At 36.7% G+C, this 25,195-nt stretch overlaps 2 protein-coding genes across 4 annotated transcripts in view; both read left to right on the top strand.

Annotated features, from left to right (window-relative positions):
- The first annotated feature begins 5,427 nt into the window (after positions 1 to 5,427).
- pdc (phosducin) lies at positions 5,428 to 8,563 on the top strand. The gene is made up of 4 exons (NM_001177895.2): positions 5,428 to 5,460; positions 6,528 to 6,589; positions 7,042 to 7,190; positions 7,455 to 8,563. Exons 2-4 carry the CDS (start codon positions 6,544 to 6,546, stop codon positions 7,968 to 7,970), a joined length of 711 nt encoding a protein of 236 aa, NP_001171366.1. The 5' UTR covers positions 5,428 to 5,460; positions 6,528 to 6,543; the 3' UTR covers positions 7,971 to 8,563.
- Positions 8,564 to 14,353: 5,790 nt separating this feature from the next.
- The window catches only part of tpr (translocated promoter region, nuclear basket protein), a 21,784-nt gene continuing 10,942 nt past the window's right edge, over positions 14,354 to 25,195 (top strand). For 2 of the 3 annotated variants that reach the window (XM_023954308.1, XM_023954309.1), the window contains exons 1-32: positions 14,379 to 14,529; positions 14,847 to 14,951; positions 15,037 to 15,110; positions 15,637 to 15,733; positions 15,823 to 15,926; positions 16,010 to 16,174; positions 16,410 to 16,502; positions 16,659 to 16,739; positions 16,877 to 16,964; positions 17,140 to 17,280; positions 17,379 to 17,479; positions 17,645 to 17,842; positions 18,035 to 18,142; positions 18,235 to 18,461; positions 18,659 to 18,819; positions 18,941 to 19,083; positions 19,654 to 19,802; positions 19,923 to 20,085; positions 20,211 to 20,345; positions 20,429 to 20,569; positions 20,670 to 20,835; positions 21,193 to 21,365; positions 21,651 to 21,803; positions 21,945 to 22,061; positions 22,292 to 22,495; positions 22,894 to 23,081; positions 23,288 to 23,435; positions 23,920 to 24,057; positions 24,202 to 24,333; positions 24,436 to 24,566; positions 24,676 to 24,886; positions 25,012 to 25,158. In XM_023954308.1, the coding sequence (XP_023810076.1) occupies positions 14,379 to 14,529; positions 14,847 to 14,951; positions 15,037 to 15,110; positions 15,637 to 15,733; positions 15,823 to 15,926; positions 16,010 to 16,174; positions 16,410 to 16,502; positions 16,659 to 16,739; positions 16,877 to 16,964; positions 17,140 to 17,280; positions 17,379 to 17,479; positions 17,645 to 17,842; positions 18,035 to 18,142; positions 18,235 to 18,461; positions 18,659 to 18,819; positions 18,941 to 19,083; positions 19,654 to 19,802; positions 19,923 to 20,085; positions 20,211 to 20,345; positions 20,429 to 20,569; positions 20,670 to 20,835; positions 21,193 to 21,365; positions 21,651 to 21,803; positions 21,945 to 22,061; positions 22,292 to 22,495; positions 22,894 to 23,081; positions 23,288 to 23,435; positions 23,920 to 24,057; positions 24,202 to 24,333; positions 24,436 to 24,566; positions 24,676 to 24,886; positions 25,012 to 25,158 (4,533 nt within the window). Of the gene's footprint in view, positions 14,530 to 14,846; positions 14,952 to 15,036; positions 15,111 to 15,636; positions 15,734 to 15,822; positions 15,927 to 16,009; positions 16,175 to 16,409; positions 16,503 to 16,658; positions 16,740 to 16,876; positions 16,965 to 17,139; positions 17,281 to 17,378; positions 17,480 to 17,644; positions 17,843 to 18,034; positions 18,143 to 18,234; positions 18,462 to 18,658; positions 18,820 to 18,940; positions 19,084 to 19,653; positions 19,803 to 19,922; positions 20,086 to 20,210; positions 20,346 to 20,428; positions 20,570 to 20,669; positions 20,836 to 21,192; positions 21,366 to 21,650; positions 21,804 to 21,944; positions 22,062 to 22,291; positions 22,496 to 22,893; positions 23,082 to 23,287; positions 23,436 to 23,919; positions 24,058 to 24,201; positions 24,334 to 24,435; positions 24,567 to 24,675; positions 24,887 to 25,011; positions 25,159 to 25,195 lie in introns of all 3 variants that reach the window. The other variant, XM_023954307.1, reaches the window with a different exon arrangement.

Below are 25,195 nucleotides of genomic sequence, written 5' to 3'. Positions count from 1 at the left end.
TGTACCAAGTAAAGATCCCGGTAAGAGTATATATTTTTATTGATTTACAAAATGTACATGTCGGAACCCTTTTTTTAAAGCACCAACATATTTTTACGAAAGTAAACAAAAAAATAAAAAATAAAAACATTTACTCATTTTTTATGCCAGTTCTGACAGTAAATAGTTCTGGTCTGACTCTGTTGTCTTTACTTTGAATTACAATGGAAACAATTGTCACTCCAGGTAATCCTGGATTATCCATCTGCAGATCTCATTAGGAGATTTTGTCTTTGTATTCTAAGAACAAAGCCAAAAACTGGAATTAAAAAGGGGAGATTGATTTACTTTTTTTTCATTGTTTCTTCAGCTTTACAAGTTTGTGATAATAATGGCAGTGTAATGCACTTACCCAAAAGCTGAGTTTGTACCTTATTTTCAAAAATTTGCAGGAGGAAGCAGGAAGTTGTCTTGAGTAATCAAAACAGACGTACTTCCCAGAATGTAGAAAAGAGAGAAAACTTTTGAGGTTGCTCTTGAATAGATGGAAAAACACAGACCTCTGGAGTGCATTATTTCCAGCAGGATTCATTTTCAACGTCACTGTTAGTGTAACAGACATTGGATTCCTCACTGCAGGAGGAAATGAGACCTTCTGAGTCAGAGAGAAGACACGTGTTGTTTTTGGACACTAACTTAAAGCAAGTCTGGACTTTCAGATTTATAACGCAATGGCTTTAAGCTGTCATAACATTGGAAGAGGTTTCTAAAGAATGACTATAAAACATAAAAAAGTAAAAGTGGAACCAACTTTGAACTTGGCTAAGGAAAGTTACAGAACAATGCAAGTTTTCCATTTTTAAATCATGACAACCAGTTTAGAAACTATTTAAAAGTGATTTTTTTATTGTACTTAAGATCTTACTGCTGATCAAGAAAATTATTATATAAAGATTAGTTCTACAATAGTTTGGATACAATGTTGGATAATACCCCGATATGGACCAAAATGTTTAAATCAAATAATTACATGTCACCTAACCACAATTTTTTTTTTATATTTATCAATGATGAATTGACCCCAGGAGAGGCAGTGCTTTATCTAGATGCTTTCACCTTATCTAAGGAATGCAAACACAACTGAGTCACATGAGGAAATCCAGCACATGTACTACCTAGTGTGTGGGAGACACCGCAGCTTACTGATGACTAGAAAACTGTAGTTCACACACCACACCTTATATTTCCACCCTTTTTCATTGTGACTTAACAATAAGTCATGAAAAGTAGCCAATGACAGAGGGGAAGTTATGAAGAGCATACCTAAAATAATACAAAAGTCATTTTGTTAAATATAAATTAAATATATACTGTGTACAAATATGGATAATTTCTTTTTTTAAAACTAGCTGAGAGATCTCTTTTTTTTTTTATTAAACTGAGGTCATTTTCCATTTGTGTGCAGAGCATGTGTGCTGCCTTAAGTATGCATAATATGTGTAAAACAATCAGGTGAGCTCCTTGAAATGCGGAAATAGAGTTTCACAGTCTGGCTGACTCCTGCCTTTTTTTGTCAATGCCTTTTCATTTTATTGTGAAAGGTGATAAAGATAATAATCAACAAAGAAACAGAACAGGAAAAAAGAATAAATTAATTTTTTGAATAGATATATTTAACAGAATATCTTTTGGACCTATATATTTTAAAGTGTCTTTTCTGTTGTTTTCTGGACCTCTGAAAGTCAAATTCTGAAGGCAGAAGACTGACCTCTAGTGAAGTAAAGATGTAAGAAAGATGACCACGAGTCTCTCAGTAAACCAATGACTATATCCAAGAAAGATACAATCTTTATGTGACAAAGAGTAAACTAATGCGCAGTCCTCTGAAATGAAAGCAATCACCAGTTTACTTTAACATTTTGTGTTCTGAAAAGCCATTCTAATTTTAAAAACAATTGGCTTTGAACTGTAATAAATAGGACGCTGGAAAAGAAATTAACCGTTTTTTTTAACCCCACATTCAAGTTGGATCCTAATACCCTATTAATGCATCATATCTGAATATGTTATTTGAGAATTGTCATTTAATATAAATAAAACGATATTCTAAAATCCCACACTATTAAGTAAACTGTCATATCAATTAATTTGACTGTAGTCCCCAGCATTGGACACACAGGAATGTATATACTCACTATTTTAAAAATAGTTTCAAAGTAGTTGTGTTGTGTATAACTAAGTTATGCCTTTGCTTTGTTTTGTTTTGTGTACTGTACAGTGTCTGTACAAGTGTTTAGATCAGGAGTCTGCAACCTGAGACTCCAAAGCCACACATGGCTCTTATACTCCTCCATTGTGGCTCGCTGGTTAAAGAACAATAAAAAGTTTAATTTTAAATAATAACTGTAAAGTAAAAAGTAAGTAAGTAGTAAAGCAAAAAAGTAAAGTAAAGTAAACTAACTTAAACTTTATTCAACTCACAAACAGTTGAAGGACAGTATGTATCACAAGTCAAACTATAATATTTTGACAGATTTTTATTTGCCACGTTCTACAAAATATTAATTGGAAGTAAGTAGTAGTAAGTAGCTAAAACTAGAATTAAGGCACACTTGATTTTCTAGATTTTCTACAAATTCAAGGATTTTAAGCTACAGTAGAGGTCACTTAATTAACTACGATTTCATTTTGGTTTGTGAAATTTACAGATTTTTGGCTAAAATATACCATAAATGGCAAAATAAACTGTGTTGTTTTTCATTGACATGACAATGCAATTCCTGCACTGAGATGATCCTATGCAACACAGGGTGTCTTTTATTTTGAAAGGAAGTCATGTGAACATCTTTAAAAAGTTATAAAATCTTTCATATTTAAAAAAAATAATGATAACTTGCTCTTTATGTCTATGTTTTGTTCATGTCAAAAACAACAGTATGTTTGTGTTTATCTTAATTGATATAATGACTTATATACAAATCCGTGTCCATGGGTTGTGGTCAGTGAGAAAATGACTTAGATTTATACAACTTTTTCTTTTATTTCTTTAAAAAGCTATAATTTTAGGAAAATCTTTTCAAACTGTGTAAATGGACACATTCCAAACAATTTAAGAGCTATTGTTAAATCTTTTGGTAGCATGTTTTATACAACTGCAGATAGATGGAGGCAGAAGATTAAAGCGGCTAAAATTGGATTGTAACCTAACACTGGCATACAATTTAAAAGAGAAAAATATGTTTTAAAAAGGCCATCTGAATCCTGTTTTTGGCTACACTGATCCAGTTATAGAACCTCCACTGATCTGTGTGCCTACTCTTTTTAAAGAGTCCAGTAATCCTTTAAGCTAATATAAACGGGACACAGACACATCCACCAAGGTCAGAAGTCAAACGTAGCTCCATGTCCCAGGAAATACTGGGAGGGTTTGGAGAGCTTTGCTCTTCCTATTTGCACTGTGTGACTCAACACTCTTTCGGGGAAAAGCTTGGATTGATGTGAGCAGGCAGAGCAGAGATTTACAACAGGTGCAGCTGAGGTATCTTCTCACGTATCATCTTTTACTGACTTGTCTCTAAAATTTAAGTTCATACTAGCAAGGCTTGATAGGGACAATAGAATAAAAAAGTGTTAAATCTATGAACTAATAGGCAAGAAATAAAACATAATTTTACTATAATACTTTTCTCCCTGTAATTTTATGTGAATTGCATTGTAATATAAAATGCATTTAGCAACTATAACTTTTGGTGAATAACAACTTCTATTAAAATCTGTATTTATTTAAACCCATGTTATTTTGCTGCAATTACTTGCTTTGTCAGCTGTCAAGTATAATTTGACTGTATTTGACTGCAAAGTACTGCATGAGGGTTTCATCAACTGTGTGACTGAAAGGCAGGGTTTTCCGTGAGAGCTGGCACAAAGTCTTTTGTGACTTTTCTCTTTGAAATCTGCAAAACACTGATGGTTATTGATGCTGAACTGTTCCACCTTGATTTTGTGGTTTGTTCAGACGTTCTCAGGAAATATAAGGCATGCTATTTGATGAGAAAGGAAGGTCTGCACACCTGCTGAAATATTTGGAACTCCTGAATGATGTGTCTAAACTCAGAAATGTCACATTTCATATATGTGGTTCCTAAATTATTGTTGTTCAGATATAATGTGTCTTTATTGTGTCTAATATGTTGATGTGTAAAAGTGAAGAAGATTCTGCATTATAACTTTGACATGCAACATGAAATTACACATACATGTCAGACTTATGCAAAGTGAGAGTTTTTAACCATTTTTGTTTGAACTCTTCTTTTAATTTTTTTTCAAATACTATTTTGAGCTTTGCCTGCCCTTCATAATAAAGTTGACTTTTTAAACATTCACTAACCTCTAACGTAATTTGTCATGGAATGCATGTTAACATACAACTAAAACAACTAGTATTTTCAAAGAAGCTGGAACATTTTTTTTTACCCAGTTCTCTTATTAATTAATACTCCCTCTTTCGGCTTCTCCCATCAGGGGTCGCCACAGCGAACAAGTCGCATGGTAAACTTGGCAATGTTTTACGCCGGATGCCCTTCCTGACGCAACCTTCTCAACTTATTAATTAATACAATTTACTAAAAATGTCATCACAAAAAACATGTGCCTACTTTTTTCTGGGTGTATAATTTCTATATTTTCTTTGGTCTATTTGCGTTTTGACAAAAAAAATTCTATCAGATCCCTACCTGTTCTATTTTCAGCTTTTTTTTCTTTACTGTCAAGGACATTTTATTATATTTGTTTTTGTGAAACAAATTTGAATGTAGAGCGAGTGAATAGGTTAATTTAAAATTGAAATTCTTGTGGAGGAAGTCTAAAGAAACAACAGTGGAATTGTGCTGAAAATAGTTGTGGAGCACATGACTGAGCATCACAGATGTACCCCACCCGTTGCTGGCGGAGTTTTGTGTTTCAAAAGGCTGCTGACGTGTGTTCACTTCCTGTAAAGATCAGTGCCTGGAGAACTTTGCATTTCAGACAAGATCATTCTTTTGGAAAGTTCATCACAGGGATATTGAGTTATTTCTTTAGTTAACCCCTTAATGGTCTGTGTGTTAAATTATCCAAACTGTTGTGTTGAATTAGAGTCTCAGGGACAGCCTGAAAGTTGTGTTCTGAACTTGTATTTTTTTAAAAGTGTTCCGTCTCTATCCTTTTAACCCTTCACATTGTGCAGTTAGACCTTTATCTAGAAGAGGCTTCTAATTCCTGAAGTGAAATCCTCTTAGGATCTGTGCTCTATTTCTGCTTGGTCCATGGGGTCTTTTTTTTCTTAAATCTCCATTACACCTATCTCATTGGCTGGAAAAGCCACACGCATGCACAGAGAAACACACTGTTTGACAAACAGATAGGGCAGTGAAGTGGTCGAGAGCACAACAGTGGATGGTTTGTAACTTACGCAAAGGGAGGACTTTACTGTGACTGTGGAAGGTAAGAAAATTCATTCAGAAAAATTAGCTAAACGTGTTTAGATCATACAAGTTGAGTTGTATATATATATATATATATATAGATAGATAGATAGATAGATAGATAGATAGATAGATAGATAGATAGATAGATAGATAGATAGATAGATAGATAGATAGATAGATAGATAGATAGATAGATAGATAGATAGATAGATAGATAGATAGATAGATAGATAGATAGATAGATAGATAGATAGATAGATAGATAGATAGATAGATAGATAGATAGATAGATAGATAGATAGATAGATAGATAGATAGATGTGATTTCTGCACAAATTTTATCTTACAATTAGAAGATTGTTACAGAAAAGTTGAAAGGTTTTTTTACATGTGATTATTTGTACAATGTGAACTGGTGGGACAACTTAGCGTCTGCTTTTTTCACTTATGAAGGCATCTGTACAGAACAAATCACTTTTTGTTTTGTACAAATTTAAATCAGGGGTGTCCTGCTAAAACGTTTCAATTTAATGTCTTAATAACACAAAAAATAAAGACATATTTGAGGCTCGAGCTGCTGTTGTTGTAGAAAATCATTCCGTGGGAATTGGGAGTTAGATGGTGGCCATAAAGATCATTAAACCAGATCACCATCATGACCGCAGGAATGGAGGAGGACTTCCAGGAAAAGGCGACTTAATACAATCAGAAGTTTGGTTCTACAAAAGTCCCACTGTCAACTGCTTCAAACAAAAATAAAGCATAACTAATAAGACAGCTTAAAGCTTTCACTTTTATTTGAAAACACAGCATTTTACCAACTAATCTGGATTCTTATCTGCATTAACAGCAGCTTTGAGTGATCCTTGAAAGTAAAACTGATCTGTTGCAGTTCTTTAATCCGCTTACACTGCATTAATTAAATTAAATTTAATGGGACTCCTCTATTTCACACTTATGTTGTCTCATCATTTTCTTATGTTTTTAATTTACAAATAAAAAATACTTTAATTTTTCCTTTACTATAGACAGTAGAGAAATCTAATTGTTTGACCAACATCTTCATATCTTTTTCTCACAAAGGGAGCCGACCACAAAAATGTCAAACAAACTGATTGAGCTTGAGGAGAATGCGACCCACACAGGTGAGCATATTTTCTTTAGTACAGTATATCTCCATGTAGGGCGGGCGAGGACATTAAGTACTTGGTCTTATGATTCTTTTTGGGGGGGAATAGCTCTATTAAATAGGGTGGTTTCAAAAAAAGGTGGAAGGAAAGTCAGGACTGTGCAGAGTACTGGTACATTTTAGTAGATGCTCTAACCTTCATCTTGCGTAACATATAAGCAATTAGTACACTTCCAGGTTAGGATAATCCTTAAGCAAAACGGGACACATTAGCTGCTACTAACCCACTTACCGCATTGTGACTTTCCAAGGGATCATTTAAGTCTCAAGCTTCTTATGGAAAAAAAAAACAGAAAATAACTCATCTATACATATTTTTCTTTTTTTCTTTCTTTTTTTTCTTTGTAATCACATGATGGAATTTGCTGCTCAAATTTGAGTTTAATCTACCCTTTACTGTCTACACAGGTCCAAAAGGAGTCATCAATGACTGGAGGAGGTTTAAACTGGAAAGTATGGACCGGGAAAACCTGCCTTCCGCAAAAAAAGAACTGCTGAGACAAATGTCTTCCCCCAATAAATCAAAAGATGACTCCAGAGCAAACCTAAACCGAAAGGTACCATCTTTATTTAGCTCCTAACTAATAGAAAACAAAGCACAAAAGCTTATTTTTATTGTTCGTGTGGTTCAGTTGTTTTTTCTGTTCATCATGAACCACATTTTTAGATGAAGCTTTAATTTAGTATGAAGTATTAACAAAAAATAAAATGTTTCAGCAAATAATTTATTTCTTTGTGTTCTTGTGCAATTTTACCAAATTCTGTAAAATGCATTTATATGAAGCTTAACCTAGAACTATTTATTACATCATTTTTTTCAGATGAGTGTCCAAGAGTATGAGCTGTTAAAGGAGGAGGATGAAGGGTGTCTGAAGAAGTACAGGAGGCAATGCATGGAAGAGATGCACAACAAGCTCAGCTTTGGGCCCAGGTTTGAAGGCGTGCACGATCTGGACAGTGGAGAGGCCTTCCTAGAAGTAATTGAAAAGGAGCATCACAGCACGGTGGTGGTTGTCCACATTTACAAGATTGGTATCAAAGGTTGTGAGCAGCTCAACAGCTGCCTTGACTGCCTGGCCACTGAGTACCCCACCGTGAAGTTCTGCAGAATTGACGCTGTATCGTCTGGAGCCGCGGAGCGTTTTTCGGATGAATACCTACCAACTCTGCTGGTGTACAAAGCTGGAGAGTTACTAGGGAATTTCCTTTCCTGCACACAGCATCTAAGTGAAGAATTCTTTGCCACAGATGTTGAAGCTTTTCTCAATAGCTATGGTCTGTTGCCTGAGAAAGAGCTGCCCAAGCTGGAGGATGAAGAAGAAAATGATGTAGAGTAAATAAAGTGCAGCCACTGACAGAGAAAATAAGCTGTGTCAAATATCTAAGACTGGGAAGATTTCATAAATAAAATATGATGAGTATTCTTTATTGCCTTAGCAAATAGGAAGTCCATGTCAAGTTCTCTAGAACTCTAGTTCTGGATCATTTTCCAAAGGAGAAACAACATCCAAGTTGGTATGGTGGCTATAAAACACCAGACAGTATATGGGAGCAGCTTGTTGACTGAAAGAAAAGACATAACAATTACGTAAAAACTATTTTATTTTTTAATTTTTTAATTTTAGAGAATGCTACATACTGTGTCTTTGTAAAAAAATTATCTATTCTTCTTATAATTTTTTAGTCCTAGTTGATTGATATTTAATGTTGAAAACAATTTTAAAATAGTTTGATATATTGTTACTAAATGAACTTTAATGTATTGAGCAACTCCCATGTTTTTATTGCAAGTTCTGCAAGAGCCTAAAAAATACGTGAAGGATTGAACTTGTTTGACTGTCTTTTTTTTAAAAGCACTAAGGTTGACTGTTGTCTCTGGAAAAAAATTTATAAGATACATATCGATCAATAAAATATGACACCTGAGGACAAAATTGCTTTCTGTGCAGTGTATTAAAGTGGAGAATTAAGTGTTTTAAGTATACAACATTACAACAATATTACTTATCCAGAAGTGTTTCTATAAGTATTTACATCAAAAGAACCAAATGAGATGGATTAGGAAGTTTTTAAATATATGTATATTTGTGTTTTTGATTTCAATCAAATGTAACCTTCAGATATAATAAGATAAAAGATTGACATGTCTCCTTCTTTTTCCTTATTTGAGAGGTGGATCCACTTTGTAGACATGTTCTACAAAACCCTATAGAAAGCAAATATTTCATCAATGAAAGACACATAAAAAACTATGGTAGATGTCAAAAGAGAGAAGTTAAAAATGTCAACATGTAGACTTTAGGGCACCTTTAATCCTCAAACTCATCACCGTATTTGTTGTTTAACATTTTGGAAAAATTGAAGACACTATAGCATAAAAATGAAATACTTTCTAACAAGAGCTCTGCAAGATTTCCTGGAAAAGTCTAAAAGTTTATGGGAATAATTGATCAGGTCGTATCATTTTAAATAGTTTGTTTTTTGTTCTGTTTTTTAAATTCCACTGGCCCTGTAGGTTGAAGGCTTACAGTATTTAAACAAGATGAACTTCAGATGTTCAAATTAAACATGATAATGGTTGTCTTCATTATGTGTTAATTTACATGGTTTCAGAAAGTATAAAGACACTTATTGCAGAGGTTCTAAAAACAATGGGAAATTATTCCAATAGTCCATCCAGAACTGAAAAATGTGTGTAATTTGAAGCTAGAAAAACAACTAAAAGGGAAATATAAAATAATTTACCCAGTTCATGCTGTGTTCTTGTAAGTTTTTCCGCATTCAACAGTTGCAGAAAATACTTTGATTGAACTAAATTGTTTTGAAAAATGAGCAAAAGCCAATAAAATGTCACATCAAAATCTTTGTTTTGTTTGTTTGTTTAATTGTTCTGACCAAAAATGAATTTTGAAAATAAGCATTTTGCTTCCTGTCCACAAAATATATCATTTGTCAAACTCACTTTTTCATTTGCACTTAGTCTGAAACTATAAAACTAAAACTGAAGTTTTATGATTTCTCTGGGTTCACAACAATCTTCTTTCTCTTTCGGCTTTTCCCATCAGGGGTCGCCACAGCGAATCATCCTTTTCCACCTCACTCTATCATGAACATCTTCTACCCTAACATTAGCCAACTTCATGTCCTCTGTTAAGACATCCATATATCTCCTCTTTGGCCGTCCTCTTGCCCTCCTGCCAGGCAGCTCCATCTCCAACATCCTTCTACCAATATATCAACTATCCCTCCTCTGAACATGTCCAAACCATCTCAGTATGGCTTCTCTGACTTTGTCGCTAACACAGGCAACATGAGCCATCCCTCTGATGTACTCTTGTCTCTGTCTCACTGCAACCGTCTGTAACCCATAGAGCAGAGCTGGTCTCACCACTGGGTTAACAACAATAAAAAAATTAATTGTGTGGCCACAGTTACTATTAATTTTATTTTATTCTTTTAAAAATATGTTGGAGATGACCCGAAGATTCACATGTATCTGAAATACTTTCTTCCTTTGATAGAAACTGTCTCTGTTACTTCTGAAGACTAGTGGTAACATGTTTTTGGGATTCCACTGTATCACATTAGCAATCATTTGGCCTGCTTGCAGTTGGTTATGCTTTGCATGTTAAAAAAGAAATTCAAAGTATTTCTAATAACTTCAGGTTTGATAACAGAGGCGTTCCTGATATGCCCAGACTTGTCGGTGAGACTCCTGCTGACATGGATCACAGCACTTTATGCCTGAGAAAAGCTTACCAGCCAAAATAAAATCTCTGTGAGCTGCACAGAAGTTCCCCTAAGAACCTAATTCAAAGAAAACATGACGTTTTCAATGACAGCAGCAGCTAACACAGACATTTTTGCCAAAAATTTACCGGTAGGTAAGATTAATATTTTACGAAAATTTGTTTAAAATATTTTCCTCAATAGTCCATAAATCAATAAAACTAAAATCCCTTTTCTTCTTAAAACAGGTATTATGAGTGACATTTTGAACAGCCTTTGCGTGTAAAAGAGGTTCCAGATACTTTCCACTCAAGTTCCTGGACCTTTCTAATTTGTGTGAACTACAAAGTCTGATTAGACTCATGACCTGTTTGAAACAAATGTTTACCCCCGTGCTCATCCCCATGCCATCCCACCCACACTGTGATGTTTTGATCTCTTTCTTTGCTTACAGTGTTCTGCTAATTGGAAAACTTCTGTGCTTTTAACGTTTGGACTCCCAGAAACCCAGCTGTTACGCTCCAGTTCATTTACACAGAAACTCATTTCACTGATGTGATGTCATGACATCGTCGTGAGAACCGGGTTCAAACCACTCTTGACCAAACATGGCCAACGGATGTGGGAGAGGTGACATAACAGTAAATCCTGCTCACAGCATCTCAAAGTAAATGTAAATCTATTTTCAGACGCATTGTTTAGATGACGTGAGCCTCCTGAGTCACTGATGTAAGAGGGATGTATACCTTTTCTAAAGCCTATTACTAAAACTGATGTGATCCTAGCAAACAAGTGCAACAGAAAAAGTGAGGGTGGGTTTGTGCATGAAGTCACGAGCGTGAGTAACAAAGCCGTAATTCCTGCAGAAAAATTAATTACAGTCTCTTTAACACTCCCACACCACTAAGCTTTATATGGGTGGATCTGCTTTACGTTAAACAGGAAATAGGATTACCTACTTACAGTTGGTTAAATAACTGATTTCTGCTAAAACATAAAAAGCTTTGAAAAAAATGTTCATTCAGTGACTCCATGCAGCTGAGTCAGAAACAAGTACTGACAAAAACATATAAGAGCCAGGATAAAGGGTTTGCTCTGTAATGTTGCTATGGAAAACTATACATATTAGTATCCAGGTGTGACAGCCATTGTTGCAACACAGGAAAAAGCTATAATTGCTGGCAGGAGAAGTATATAATTACTCGTATGTCTTCTGCAGAAATACCCTTCAAATTATGAATTTCTTTTCCCACTGGGGGTATTTGTAAGAACACGCTTGAGTCTAAATTTCTTTCAGGTAAATGTGACAACAAGATTTAAATCACTGAACCTGAAACTGTGGAGGCAATTAAAAAGTCCATGTACCGTTCTTGAACTAAAGCTCAAAGCATAAAGTGTCACCACTGGTAAGACTTCAAGATTTTTTTAATTGTTTTCTGATCTTGTTATCACAATGAAAAAAGTGATGCAAGGTCTCTTAGCTTATTACTGAGAATTTTTGTTTCTGGCAAGCACACTTGCTCATACAATTGTGCTTTGTGTAACAACCAAAATAAATACACAGATTATTGCATTACCCTGTTAAACTCACAAATTAGGAGAATCATTAGGCATTCATAAACTGCATCATAAATTATCAAACCCTATCAAATAAATGGTGAAAATTAGTGAAAAAGCTGTCTATGTATGCAGTACTGGAATAACATTCTGGTAAGACTCTGGCCCTTTCCCCATTAGACCTTGTTTGAGATCCAGTTGGATGAGGGTTTTACTGGGCCTCACCATCACTATCCTCATTATCAAGATTACCGCAACTCATATATTCACCTAACATGAGTTATTTTGATGCAACAGAAACGCCACCAATGCAAAAATCAATGCAATCTGTCTGAACTACAGAGAAAAGTTGTAGAATGACAAAATGTAAAAATACAAACAACCGCCCATTGGTTAGGTAATTAGAAAGTGCCATGCAAACATACCTACATGAAGAGAATTAGAAGTCAGGAGCATAAAAGGTTTTCCATTAAATCAATATAATTTGTGGGTGTAAATGCAGTGTAACAATGTGAGAAGACACCCTGAAAAATACTGGAGAACCCAACATTACATTACACCAGCACACCCTGACATGATTTATGCCACTAGAAAACAAAGGCTGACCAACTGCCATTGGCTGTATAAGAGAACTGGACTGAGCGTCACTTCCGGCTCAAGCGAAATGAAACCAATTCAATAGCCATATTGGAGCCAGATGTAGGTAAACAGCAATTGGTCCGAGTTGGTCTGAGTCAACTTTGCTAAGCTGTCGCCAGTCAGGAATGAACTTGGACCTTAGTCAACACCCCTTCAACTGGAAGTGTGCCAGGCTACATCTGTCAATCAAAAATTTGGAATGTTCAAGATGGGGGCAAGCGAGCACCACATGCTTTTACTGAGGCATCTGTTTATAACTTGAATAACTTGCGATGAAGAAAGAATATCATGAAAAAAAAATTGGATTGGCAAGAACTTGTTAAAAACCGGTATCAGAGCAAGAATGATTATTCTGACAAATATAATGACTCAGTAATAGCTGTTTATTTCACAACAAAAGTCTATAGGATTTTGGCTTCTTGGTCCCAATGGGTTCCACACCTGAACCAACTGGTAGTGGGTAGGACCCTGAATAGCTATTTAAACAGAAAAAGAATGTGAGAAAGACCCTCAGAAGGCAACAGCCCTGTTCAAAAATCACTCACCTGCCTTTGCTCAACAAGCTTCTGGCAAAAGACATCTTAGCGGCTAAGAGGAGCAAGCAAATGAATAAAGAAAGAAAGAAATAGGTGGAAACCTTAAAATGGTAGACCAAGAGAAGACCTGTATTACTGCAATAGAAATGGTGAGGACAACGTTTGCAACTAGACTCCACCTTGTCTAATACACCAAATTGACACCAAAACACATTTGAAATCTGCTGGAAAATTCTACAGACCAAACACTGCTTTGCCCATGTGTTGCAACCCAAACTTTAATTTAGAAGAAGATTGAGCTCAACAAAACGAGGAAATAAGTTAAAAGATCAACAATATTTAATAAATTTTGAAATTCAACAATTTGGGATATACAGATAATTATTACCATCAGCTCACAAGACCAAACCAATGTATCTCTTCAGGAACAGTGATGGAGTAGCCCCAAGTGATATACATTTCTCCTTTTTGTTAACTCAAGTGACTGCTCTCCTTCGGTAGTCCTCCTGTGTGGATCAGTTGTCAATGTGTTTGAACCCTGATGCAAATGCATGATCTGCTTCTAATTAGTTTATCAAATCGCGAGTTGAGCTGCAGTGGTGTGTCTTTAACTGGATGCAGAAAAGCATTAGGGAAAGGTCAAATGGTAAATCCTTGTTCACTAAAACTTATAAAATTATTGCATGATTAAAAAAAAAAAATTCTTTCAGTCTATTCTGCAATGATGGGATCACCAGTGTCCTCCATGCAGTACAACATGTAAAAAGAGTAGTAAACAGCCCTGCCATTCGTCTTTGGTTCTCCATCTAAAGATTGATTCTCATGTGGAGGTGGAGGAATTTCCACTCCACAGACAGATTCATCAGATACACGTAGATAAAGAAAAATCTAAAGAAAACTATTTACCCCTTAATTCTTACATTTCCTGTCACCTATCCTGATATAACACACACAGGATGCATTTTCTGCTCTCTAGTGCCATCTAATGACAACTGCTGTTTTAGCCGTTATCATTGTCCTAAAGCATGTTGATTAAAACCATTTAAGAACCACACGCATTTGGAAAAAAAATGTTTGGGTTGATTTGTTTTTTTCAAACCACGCAATTGCGTCCATATGTACATGACAGTATCATGCTCTAAACAAAATATTACTTTTAACAAGCTGAGAAACTCCAGTTATCGTTGAAACACACATAATACACATTTCCCATAATGCTTCTGTGACCTTTGAGGGGCCAAAGCATCCAATGCGCATGCTCAGGCTGACTGTGTTGTCAGGAAAATGGCGGCACTATTGCTGCAGGAGTTGGAGGCGTCCGAGATTTCTAAACTACCAAAACAAATTCAAAACAAAATTGAGAAAATTATTTCTGATCTACAATATGAAGTTGATTCCCTAAAAGCACAGCAGGAACAATTTCGAGTAGACAGCGGTGAGTGTTTGGGCTGTACGCTGCTAGAAGTGTTTGTCTTCCTTCCCTCATGTCGTTTCTTATCAGTTAAAAAAGTCCGTAAAATTAGCTTTAAATTACAAACATTAAACAATTCTTCAATTACGGTCTGTAACTTTTAACAATGGCTTCATGGATGTGTACTTGTATTTACAAAAAAAAATGTTTTAGGGATAGCATATGAGGCTAAAAGCTAACTTGTGTTAGCTATAGCAACAGTTAAAATTTCACACTAAACGTTTAGAAACGTATTTTTTAGTAAGTAATATTGACCATATCACGCTCTTGTCTTCGCACAGAACAACAGTTTTTTGAAAAAGTTAAAGAACTCGCCCGATGTCAGGAAGAGTTTTTGACCCAGACTCAAGAACATCATAAATTAAGAGTAGAACTTTCTCAACTGGGTAAGAGACATTGTTAATATATTATTCACACATGTTGACGATTAGCTCGTTAAGTTGCAATTATTGGTTTTTATTTTTCCTCCAGACCAGGAGCTCCAAAATGCACGTGAAAAGAACAGGGAACATGAATCTGCACAGGATAAGTTGTCCTCTGAACGGGTAAGAAAACAAAAATGATCATGAATCCAATAATGAGTTACTGTTAATCTGATTGGTTAATTTAGGCATGCTTTACTTTTCTAATACGTATCATTTTCCTTTGTGAAGTCAGAAGTTGTTCCAAAATATAGCAGCAACCTGGATTAGATGGTATTGTTTGTAGCACAGATTTTAAATAATAGAAATTAAATAGTTCAGATGTATGTAATGGCAATAAAATATACATATGATCAGTGTATATATCCCTGCTTTGTGTGGGACTACTCCTGTTGACCGAATAAAATGAGCTACAGGATTATTTGTTTAAAAAAAAAGGCTACAGAAATCCAAACACAGTCTCTGGGGCAAAAAAGATGCCTATTAAAAAAATTTGTGGATACTTTTTGGGATTTAAAAATAATGGCTTGAATTGTATGAAGGAAAAAGCCAAAAACAATTTAGCTCACAGTCATACAGTTTTTCCTAAAATCTGTGTTAATAGTCAAACCAGATTGTATGGTTTATTTACGCATGTGCTTCTTTTTAGACTTTGCTGTCGAAAGCCAAAGAGAATCTGGAGTCAGAAAAGCGGGAACTTGTGAGAACTTTGGAGAGGAGATCCTTGGAGGTTGAACATTTGAATGGTATGAAGAAGTAAACTAAATTGTGACCTTTAAAACCTTTATAGGGTATGATTAATGCATTAAAAGTGGCATTCTGACTGGTTCACCAGATGATTTAAAGCAACTAAATGAAAAGTTGGTGGAGGCCAACACTTCCAAATTAGCTCTGCAGATGAAAATGGATGAACTTGAAACAGCAGAAGTTAACATAAAGGTAAAGATTATTTTTGTCCAATATTTCACTTTTGATTTTATAAGCAAATTACAGATTTAGTTTGTATCCATTTGTGTTTCTAGTACAAAGAAAAGCGAATGGAACAAGAGAAGGAACTTCTGCATGACCAAACATCTTGGCTGAAAGAGGAGTTGAAAGCCAAAACGGAGGAAGTTCTGTCTCTGTCACGGCAAAAGGGAAACGAAATTCTAGAGCTGAAGTGTTCCCTGGAAAATAAGCAAGATGAGGCAAGTACTCATGTTATCCAGGAAAGTTGGGATATTAAAAAAAACAAAACAACTTTCTTTACTTTTTTCACTTTAGACTTGATCAATTCATTCATTTGTTTTTGTCCCTTTCAAGGGATAGGCTCCGGGGCTGCTGGAGCCTATCCCGTGGGCGAAGGCAGGGGACAACCTCGACAGGTCGCCTGTCTATCGCAGGGCTCTTCAATCTATTGACAGTTCTTTTTTTTTTTTTCAGCTGAATAAACTCCAGGATCAAGTAATGACTTTGAAGTGTTCAAATGAGAATCTCCAGAAACAAAATGACGACACGATCAACAAACTGAAAGAAGTACGTTTTTCAGCTCAATACATGTGGTGCTGAATAATCATCACTAAACTATCAAGTTAGTTTTTAGGTCTATGAATTGGTGCTTAGTCATCACCAAATCTTTTGTCCTCCGTTTAACTGGGCAAGTTTATTATTATTTTGAAATATATTTTTTAGACAAAAGAGCAACAAGCCAGCATGGAGGAAAAGTTCAGGAATGAGCTGAATGCCAACATTAAGCTTTCAAATTTGTATAAGGTAAGCTCAAGAAATAAACCTCATGCTTCATGAAGGCAGATTACTTTATATGACCAGGATACGGAATTCAAATTTACTCTGTATATCATGTTTATTAAAGAGATTTCTAGTTATGTACTAAATTCTTTTGAAACCAGGGAGCGGCAGCAGATTCTGAGGCTAAAAGTGTGGAGCTAAGTCGAGCAGTGGAGGAGCTCCATAAGCTCCTGAAAGATGCTGGAGAAGGTATGTGGCAACATTTAGACTTCACAATCAAAATTCACAATTTTGCTCTGGTTTTTGTCCTAAATCAGAAGCTGAAAGTGCTTGTATTTATTTTACCAATAATTTTAGTCCTGCAGTTTGCCAGTTAAGATATTTTGTTCCATCAGTACTTTCCTGTTTTCTTTCTTGGCTACAGCTAATAAAGCTCTGGAGGAGAAAGTGCAGGAAATAAACATTGCCACAGACAAAACGGTGAATGAGCTAAAGGAAAAGATTCAGAGCCTTGAGAAGGAGCTTGACAATGCCAATGAACTTCTGTCAAACTCTAAACTTAGAGGTTAGTTTTTTCTCATATCTTTCCCCAGTTTTTGGGTATTTAAAACTCAAGCACTATTGAGCCAAACTAATGACTTCTAATCTTTTCTTTTTGACCAGGCGCTGGTAACAGATCTGTGCTAACAGAGGAGCAACTGATAACTATGTCCCCAACAGCCGCTGCCGTGTCTAAAATAAGACCAAACATGAAGTTGACTGAGGTTTGCAACTTTTTTTCAACACTTCAATTGCATAATTCACCATAAAACTTCGGAAAACCAGTTGATAAATTAACTTCCTCTCTGTTCATTCCTGTCTGTTATTTTAAGACGACCATAAAACACATTGGCTTGCTCCCTGTTCTAACATAAGGTATTTGTCTTTAGTTGTACACAGCTTACGTTGAGACCAACGAGCAGTTGCAGTTGGAACGCCTGGAGAATAAACGAATCAATAAGTACCTGGATAATATTGTGCAGGAGGTAGAGGCAAAAGCTCCCATTCTCAAAAGACAAAGGGAAGAGCATGAGCGCATGCAAAAGTCAGTGGCCAGTCTTTCTACCAAGCTAGAACAAGCCTACAAGGTAAGCCTGCCACTTGATTTCATACATTTTAGTTTTTTTACCGTTTTTTTTCCAAATAAAATTATTTTAAAATGTTTTTTTATTTGAAATATACCCCTTTATATTTTTATCATACCATTCTGCATTCTTAACATCTGTAAACCCCCCATAGGAAGTTATTCTTTCATTTCAGTTTTGGTACGTTTCTTTCAGGAGGTGCACCGTTTGCAGAATGAGGCAGATGAATCAAACAAGCGGTCATCCATCTTAGAAAGGGACAACCAGAGGTTTGAACTCCAGGTGGCTGACATGGCACAGCAGGTCAGTTTAGACTCTAAGCTAGTTTTTTATTTCTATCTAGTAGAAAACAAATAAGTGAGTTCTTTCTTTGCTATCCTCTGTCTTGGTGATAGGTTCGGGTGTTGCTGGTGGAGCTGGAAGAGGCCCGCGGAAACCATGTGGTTCACGAGGAAGAGGTGATGTCTGGTGACATAAGCAGCACCTCAGAGGTCATCAGCCAACATTTGGTGACGTTCAGAAGTGTAGAAGAGCTTCAGAAGCAAAATCAGCGACTTCTGGTGGCCCTAAGGGAGCTCAGTGATTCCCAAGAGAGAGAAGAGTTTGAAGCAACCAGTGATAAGTACGTCAGTGTTTGCAGTTTTCATTCTTTTTGTTGTCTAATAATTTATAAATGTTGCACCAGGAAAATGCAAGATAAGAGATTTTTCGTTTAAAAAAAAAAAGAACTTAATGTCATCTCTGTTATTTGAGACTTTACTTTAACAAAAGCTTGTGTAACAATAGTCAAACCATAAGCTAACCAAAACAAACTGTTAGGCGTGGAGAGCTGGAGCAGAGGTTTGACAAAGCTCAGTCAGAGTTGGAGTCTTTGAAGGAGCAACGCAACCAGCAGATAAAAATGACTGAGTCCATTGTGAGGCAGCGGGACATGTACCGGATGCTGCTAGCTCAATCAACTGGAGTCAGCTTCACCCAAGGTAAGAGAAAGAACATCAACGCCTGCCCAGGTGGTTTACAGTCATCTTTCAAAGCAAACTTCAGAGTGCTAATCTCTGTTCTTGTTTTTGTCTTTTAAATTTGTCATCGTTTGGTCTTAAGGTGTACCCGCTGAGGAGTTCTCTCTGACCTCTACCCCACGACGGTCACACGCAGCCACACCCACCAGCGGGACTTCCGCCGCTCTTGTTTCCATGGCAGCAGAGTCTGCTGAAGCACTAGAGGCCAAAGCTGCTTTGCGACAGGTGACCGTATTTATAAAGTAAAATCTGTACCAAAACATCTACAACTATCAGGAGAAGATACAAATTATGTCTTTTATGCTTTTTTTTTTTTTTTTTTTTTTTTAAATAGCTTCCACTTTCAGGTCTGTTTTGCATCAATTTTCTGTTGGTTTCTAGTCAGCCACACCTTATACTTTTACCCATTCAGACAAAAAACTAAATAGATTTATTTGCTTTGGTTATCAGGATGCCAGTAGATTGGAAACTGTCATGAGTTTAGAAAGAGCACTGTTGCTATTGTTGGCCACTAGATGTCACTGCTGCTCAGTAAGAAATTCAAAATATTCTTAAACTCTCGAAAGTTCATAACAAATATTTTATCTATTTTATATCAGTTATATATATATTTTTTTGTAAAATAAACAGTTACCAAATGAGGAACTGCAGAAGAAAAATTTATATAGTAAATATGACGTGGGAGGTTGTGTTTTTCACCGCCCCACCCCAAAAAAAGTCAAGGTAATTGTAGAGCTACTCTGAAAATGTATTTAATAAAAGGGCAAGTAATTAACATTTTGATTACATCTGCAGTTACAAGAGGTTTTCACCACCTATAAAAAGGAGCGACTGGAGAGTGACAAGGCTTTGACTGAGCAGAATGAGAAGCTTCAGGAGCAGCTGTCAGAACTTCGCTCTCAGAATGCCAAGACATCCACTCAGTTAGAGTTTGCTTCCAAGAGGTAAAGTTGATCTACAAAAGTTGCAATGTTATTGTGCATTTTTTGTGTTAAAGGTTTCGGTTAATGATGTAGAAGTTTTGATGAAGCCATTTTTTGTGATTTCCCTCTCTACACTTAAAGGTATGAAATGCTGCAGGACAATGTTGAAGGTTACAGGAAGGAGATTGCGGCTCTTCGGGAGAAAGGGCAGAAAATGGCCGCCGACACACAAAAGCTTGAGCAGACAGTCAACACACTACAGGAAGATCTGAAGACTGCAAAAGAGAAACTTGCCATGGCACAGGTTTATGTTTGATCCATCTCAGTACTTGTGTTCTCTGTAGCTTTTATTCAGTTACAGACATTGTTTTATTCCTATATCTCCAAGGAAATACTACAAAACTACACTAATCAAGTTTCATCTTTTAGGCCCATGCTGAGAACCTACGCAAGGAAAAGGACATGCTGAAGCTTTTGGAGTCCAGGCTGACTCAAGAAAAAGAAACTATCCTAAACCAACAGCAGAGTCAGAACCTGCTGCTTACAAATCTCCAGTCTATCCAAGTAAGATGCTTGTGTTGCTGTAGCTGCAGACTTATTAACACACAATAAAGGTTCAAGATCATCATTCAAAGTCTGTCCCTTAGGCCTCTCTGGAGCGATCAGAGACTGATGTACGTCAGCGTCTCAACAGCCAGATAGAGAAGCAGGAAAGAGAAATCACCCAGCTTCAAAAGAGGCTTGAACAGGAAGTGGAACAGCGCCATCTGCTAAGCAGAAACCAGGAGGCAAGTGAAACATGTGTTCTTGAGTAAAGTCATAACATTTTGTTCACATTCACGTTTTATATTATTTTTATTTTCAATATTTCTCGGATGTCTCATGCAGATCCAGGTCGTGGATTTGAAGAGACAGCTGGAAACACAGGTGGCTTTGCATCAACGGACAAAAGAGCAGATAAATGTCCTTGAAATGGAGCTCAGCACCTTCAGGATGCAGCAGGGGAACATTGAAGGACGTCACACCCTGGGCTCCCCATCTACACCCATCAGAGGTTAGCCTAGATGCATGCAGATTACTCGAATTGTTACCTATTCCTACAAACTTTAACATATTGGTGCTTTATTAAAATAAAACAAATATTTTTATAAGGCAATTTTAAGAATTGTGCTGTAATAAAGCAAAAATGTGCCTTCCTTTAGACAGTGTTATGTTTCTACTTGACTGACCCAGATTTATTCTTGACCTACTTAGTATTACTAAAGAGCTGTGGTTTCAGCTGGTGGGGATTTAGTATTGTAAAAATGGCTTTTAAAATGTACAAACCACACTAAAGATTTAACGGTAGAATGGAAATGTAATTTGTTCATTTTTCCTTTGTTTGACTAAAATCATAAATCCTTTAACCCAGTTGCAAGCCTTCAGGGTTTGGATCAAGACAGAGAAGACCTCCAGGCGCGCTTGAAGCTCGCCGAAACCCGGGCAGAAGAGCTGGCAGAAAGCCTGAGGGCCGCCACCTCCAGTATGGAGCAGTACAGAGCCATGGCTCAGAGCCTGGAGGAGTCCCTGAACAAAGAGAAGCAGGTTGGAGATCAGTCACAACAACGCTCTCATTCTGCTACAGTTTTAGTTCTCCCTGTTCATAAATGACATTAAAAAATGGAAAACACTATTGATCCATTCTCGATGAAACCATTTGTATTGACTTTATATTACTAAATGTTAACAATTCCCCTGATTAGAAATATTTTTCAGCCCTTTCTCCAAAGGGAACCTAGTTAAAGAAAATCTGAATTTATAAGTTTTATCCTTTCCCAAGCATCGAAAAGACTGATAATTCTCCTGTGGATGTTCAAACCCTGTGACAAGGTAACTGAGCAAGCCCGCTCATCCATCGAGGCTCGTATGAAGGAAGCTGAGGAACAGCACCGTGCGCTCGAGGAAAGACTTCAGGGAATGGAAAAAGAAAAACAAGACTTGGAAGACCAGAAGAGAAGAGTTGTGGCCGGTCTTGAGGAGGAGGTATAAAACTCCTGAATAATACAGCAATACATTATATTTGGATTTAACTTAACAAGCATTTACTATTTTGTTAAATAATTTTCTCTAAATTTACAGACATTTTTGATATTTTTGTTTCTTTGGTGTTTTTTTTTTTATCAGATAAATAGTCTTAAAAAAAGTCTCAGCAGTGTCCAGGAAGATCAGCAGACAGTGCTGCAGAGGCTGGTTCTTTCTGAGGCTCAGCAACAACAGGCTCTGATAGACGGCCAAGAGCAGGTAATGCAAAACCTGCAGTTGTTCACGTGCCCATAGTCTTTTTTTGTTGTTGTTGTTGTTTTGATGTATTTATTTTAGATCAAAGTATCTATGGAATATTGGATGCCGATTGGTATTAACCTACTGAATTATGTGTTTGTGCTTCTTAAAATTCCTTTTTGAGTTTTAAAACCTGGTCATGCCATTGTAATTTGAATATGATGTTTCATTGTGCCGTTTTTCTCTTTAAGGTTAAGCTGGCAGCTGAAGCTCAGGATAAGTATGAGCGGGAGATGATGCTGCATGCAGCTGATGTGGAGGCGCTTCAGGCTGCGAAGGCCCAGGCTTCGCAGGCTGTTGAGCTCAGACACCAGTTGGAAGAGAAACTGCAGAGGGTCAGTGCAGAGTTACTGGAGGCTAGAGTTTCCTGGGAAGAACAGGAAAAGATCCTCAAGGTTGGTGTCAGACTGATATTGTAATGTATATTTCTGAAGTGGTTGATTTTAAACTCAAAGTATCTCTTTGATGAGTTAGAGTAGTTGTGTAAAAATGAACACACTTGAAATATAGTAATCCAAAAACATACCTTTACTTGGTTGATATTTTGTTCCTATAAAGTTCAGCTTTTAGAGATGACTAACATCAACTAATGCTGCTTTCAAAAACACTTTTATCCTCCTTTTAACAAATAACGGGTATTAGGATGTAGCCATTATTAATACCAAAAATAGGAACATTAACAAGAAATGATAAAAACATTTTAAGGTTTTTGATTCAGTTGCACTTTTTCCAAGACTGTTTAGCACTTTGCTGAAACATATTGATGAAATTGTAATGTTTACCGTCCTAACAGGAGGCTGTTTCCAAAGTGGAGAGTCGTAATGAAGAGCTGCAAAGCCAGAACACCCTCCTGCATGAGCAGCTCCAGACAATGAGCACCAAGCTGGCTGACAGTGTGCAGCGCACTGCCAATGAAAGTGCCTTAAATATATCACTGACTGAAGAGGGAAAATCTCAAGACCAGCTTCTTGAGGTTCTTCGGTAAGTCCTGCCCATCTAATTGACCTAATCAACACAAATATTCAGCAAAACTCAGTCTTTTGTTTCTATTCTGTGTTGAACCAGCATGACTTTAGAAGAACATGCTAGTTCAACACAGAATAGAACATGCTAGCATGTCTTTTTATCCCTCGCCGTTATCTTGTGTTGGTTTCTTAATTGGTTGATAACTGTTAACAACATTCTAGGTTTGTGCGTCGTGAAAAGGAGCTTGCAGAGTCGCGTTTTGAGGTGGCTCAAGGTGAGAGTTTACGCTATCGTTTGAGGATGGAGCACTTGGAACGAGAACTCAAGGAGGTGCAAGACAGCTTGAGCGCTGCAAGGGAAAGAATGCAGGTCAGTCATTTAACTAGAGAACCCACAAATGGCTGTTTTGAAAATGAAAAACTATATTGCTCTACCTGCCGATTTAAAAAAAAATAAACAAATAAACATGAATAAATCTAATCTCAGGTAATCAAATATCTGAAAGCTCCTAAAGAAAGCTGAAAAACATAAAAACACAATATGCACAACACGATAAATTGGGTTAACATGAATTCAGCATCACGTTGAATGATTTTAAAAGAGGCTTAATGCAATTTAGCAGCAAAGATGAAGTAAAAAAAAAAAGGATTTACTCTGATTTCTGTCAATATTAAGATTTTTGACTGCAGTCCAAGAGACAACAATCAGTACTGATTGTTTGACTTCAGTATTCAGAGAGTAATTGTTAATGGTTTTGTTGGGAAATACTAAAATATTTTCTCAAGGTTTAAGGTGTGGAGGTTCTGACTGAAATTAGTCGTGCGACAGTCCTGACGTGTGATGTACGTTTCAGGTGACCGCAAAGACCCTGGCTCAGCACGATGAGTTAATGAAGAAGACAGAAACTATGAGCATCTTAATGGAAACCAACAAGATGCTGCGGGAGGAGAAGGACAAAATGGAACAGGAGCTGCAGCAAACTCAAGCTAAGGTGTCTGCATCCTTTTTGTTGACATTTCCTGAAGAAAATGTGCATCTTTGATCTTCATTATTATAATATCCTGTTCAAGTAAACAAACTTGTTATTTTCAAAGCCCATTGAACTGAAATACTGGGTTCTTGTGAATGTTTTTAGGTGGAAAAGTTAGAGAAGGCCATCATGCCGCTACAGCAGTCGAACTCAGAGCTCAGCGAGAAGAGTGGCATGCTGCAGGCGGAGAAGATGATTCTCGAGGAAGAGATCAAGCGTTGGAAGGCTCGTACTCAGGTCAGTTTACAGAACTGATGGTGCTTCTTGTATGAATTAAAACTTTGAGACCACAAATTGGCTTCGTTTGATTTAATAACTCAATTGCAATTATGTTTACAGCATTTAGTGAGTCAACAGAAAGATTTGGATCCAGAAGAGTACAAGCGTCTTCACTCTGAGAGAGAAGCACACGTCAAACGTATTCAGCAGCTTAGTGAAGAGAGTGCAAGACTCAAAATGGAGTTGACCAGGTGAGGGCTCGCATGTAGAAAAAAAAATACATTTAGGAAAACAAGATGGAGTTTCTGTTGCTTTGCTTTTATCCTCCCCATCACTCATTTTGACCATCTCTCTGAATAGGACAAATAATCTCACAACAGGACTGCAAGGACAGATACAAAACTTGCGTGAAAATCTGAGTAAAATAACTGAAGAGAGGAATATGCTAAAGAAGGAAGTGGAAACTAAGAACCAGGAGCTACTAGAGAAGGCGCGGACTATTACCCAGGTCAAGAAGATTGGACGCCGCTACAAGACCCAGTATGATGAGCTGAAGGTGACGCACGACAAGGTAATTGGTTAGATGCATTTTTGTTATGTTTATTTCAACTATCAACATAATAACATTGGCTCACGTTAGGTGGAATCCGTTGCTTATATTTGTTTGAGACAGATTTTTCTATCATTATCCTGCAGCTGGTTTCTGACACAGCGGCAGGTCCTTCCCAGGACGAAGAAGCACGTCAGGCCTCAGCTCAAGAACTGCAGAGCCTTAGAGATTCTCTGGGCCAAGCGCAAAACAGGAGCAAGGAGCTGGAGGGACAGCTGGAGAACATCAGCAAGGTAAAAGTTTCTTCTTTACTAGAATTCCTGTAATTTT

This window comes from Oryzias latipes, chromosome 4, assembly GCF_002234675.1.
Source record: "Oryzias latipes chromosome 4, ASM223467v1".
NCBI lineage: Eukaryota > Metazoa > Chordata > Actinopteri > Beloniformes > Adrianichthyidae > Oryzias > Oryzias latipes.
This window is presented reverse-complemented; position numbering and strand designations above follow the sequence as displayed.

Excerpts from the sequence above, each read along its gene's own strand:
- pdc (NM_001177895.2), top strand. The coding sequence starts at position 6,544 with ATGTCAAACAAACTGATTGAGCTTGAGGAGAATGCGACCCACACAG. Across the intron at positions 6,590-7,041 it reads GGAGAATGCGACCCACACAG|GTCCAAAAGGAGTCATCAAT; the intron begins GTGAGCATATTT and ends CTGTCTACACAG. Across the intron at positions 7,191-7,454 it reads GAGCAAACCTAAACCGAAAG|ATGAGTGTCCAAGAGTATGA; the intron begins GTACCATCTTTA and ends CATTTTTTTCAG.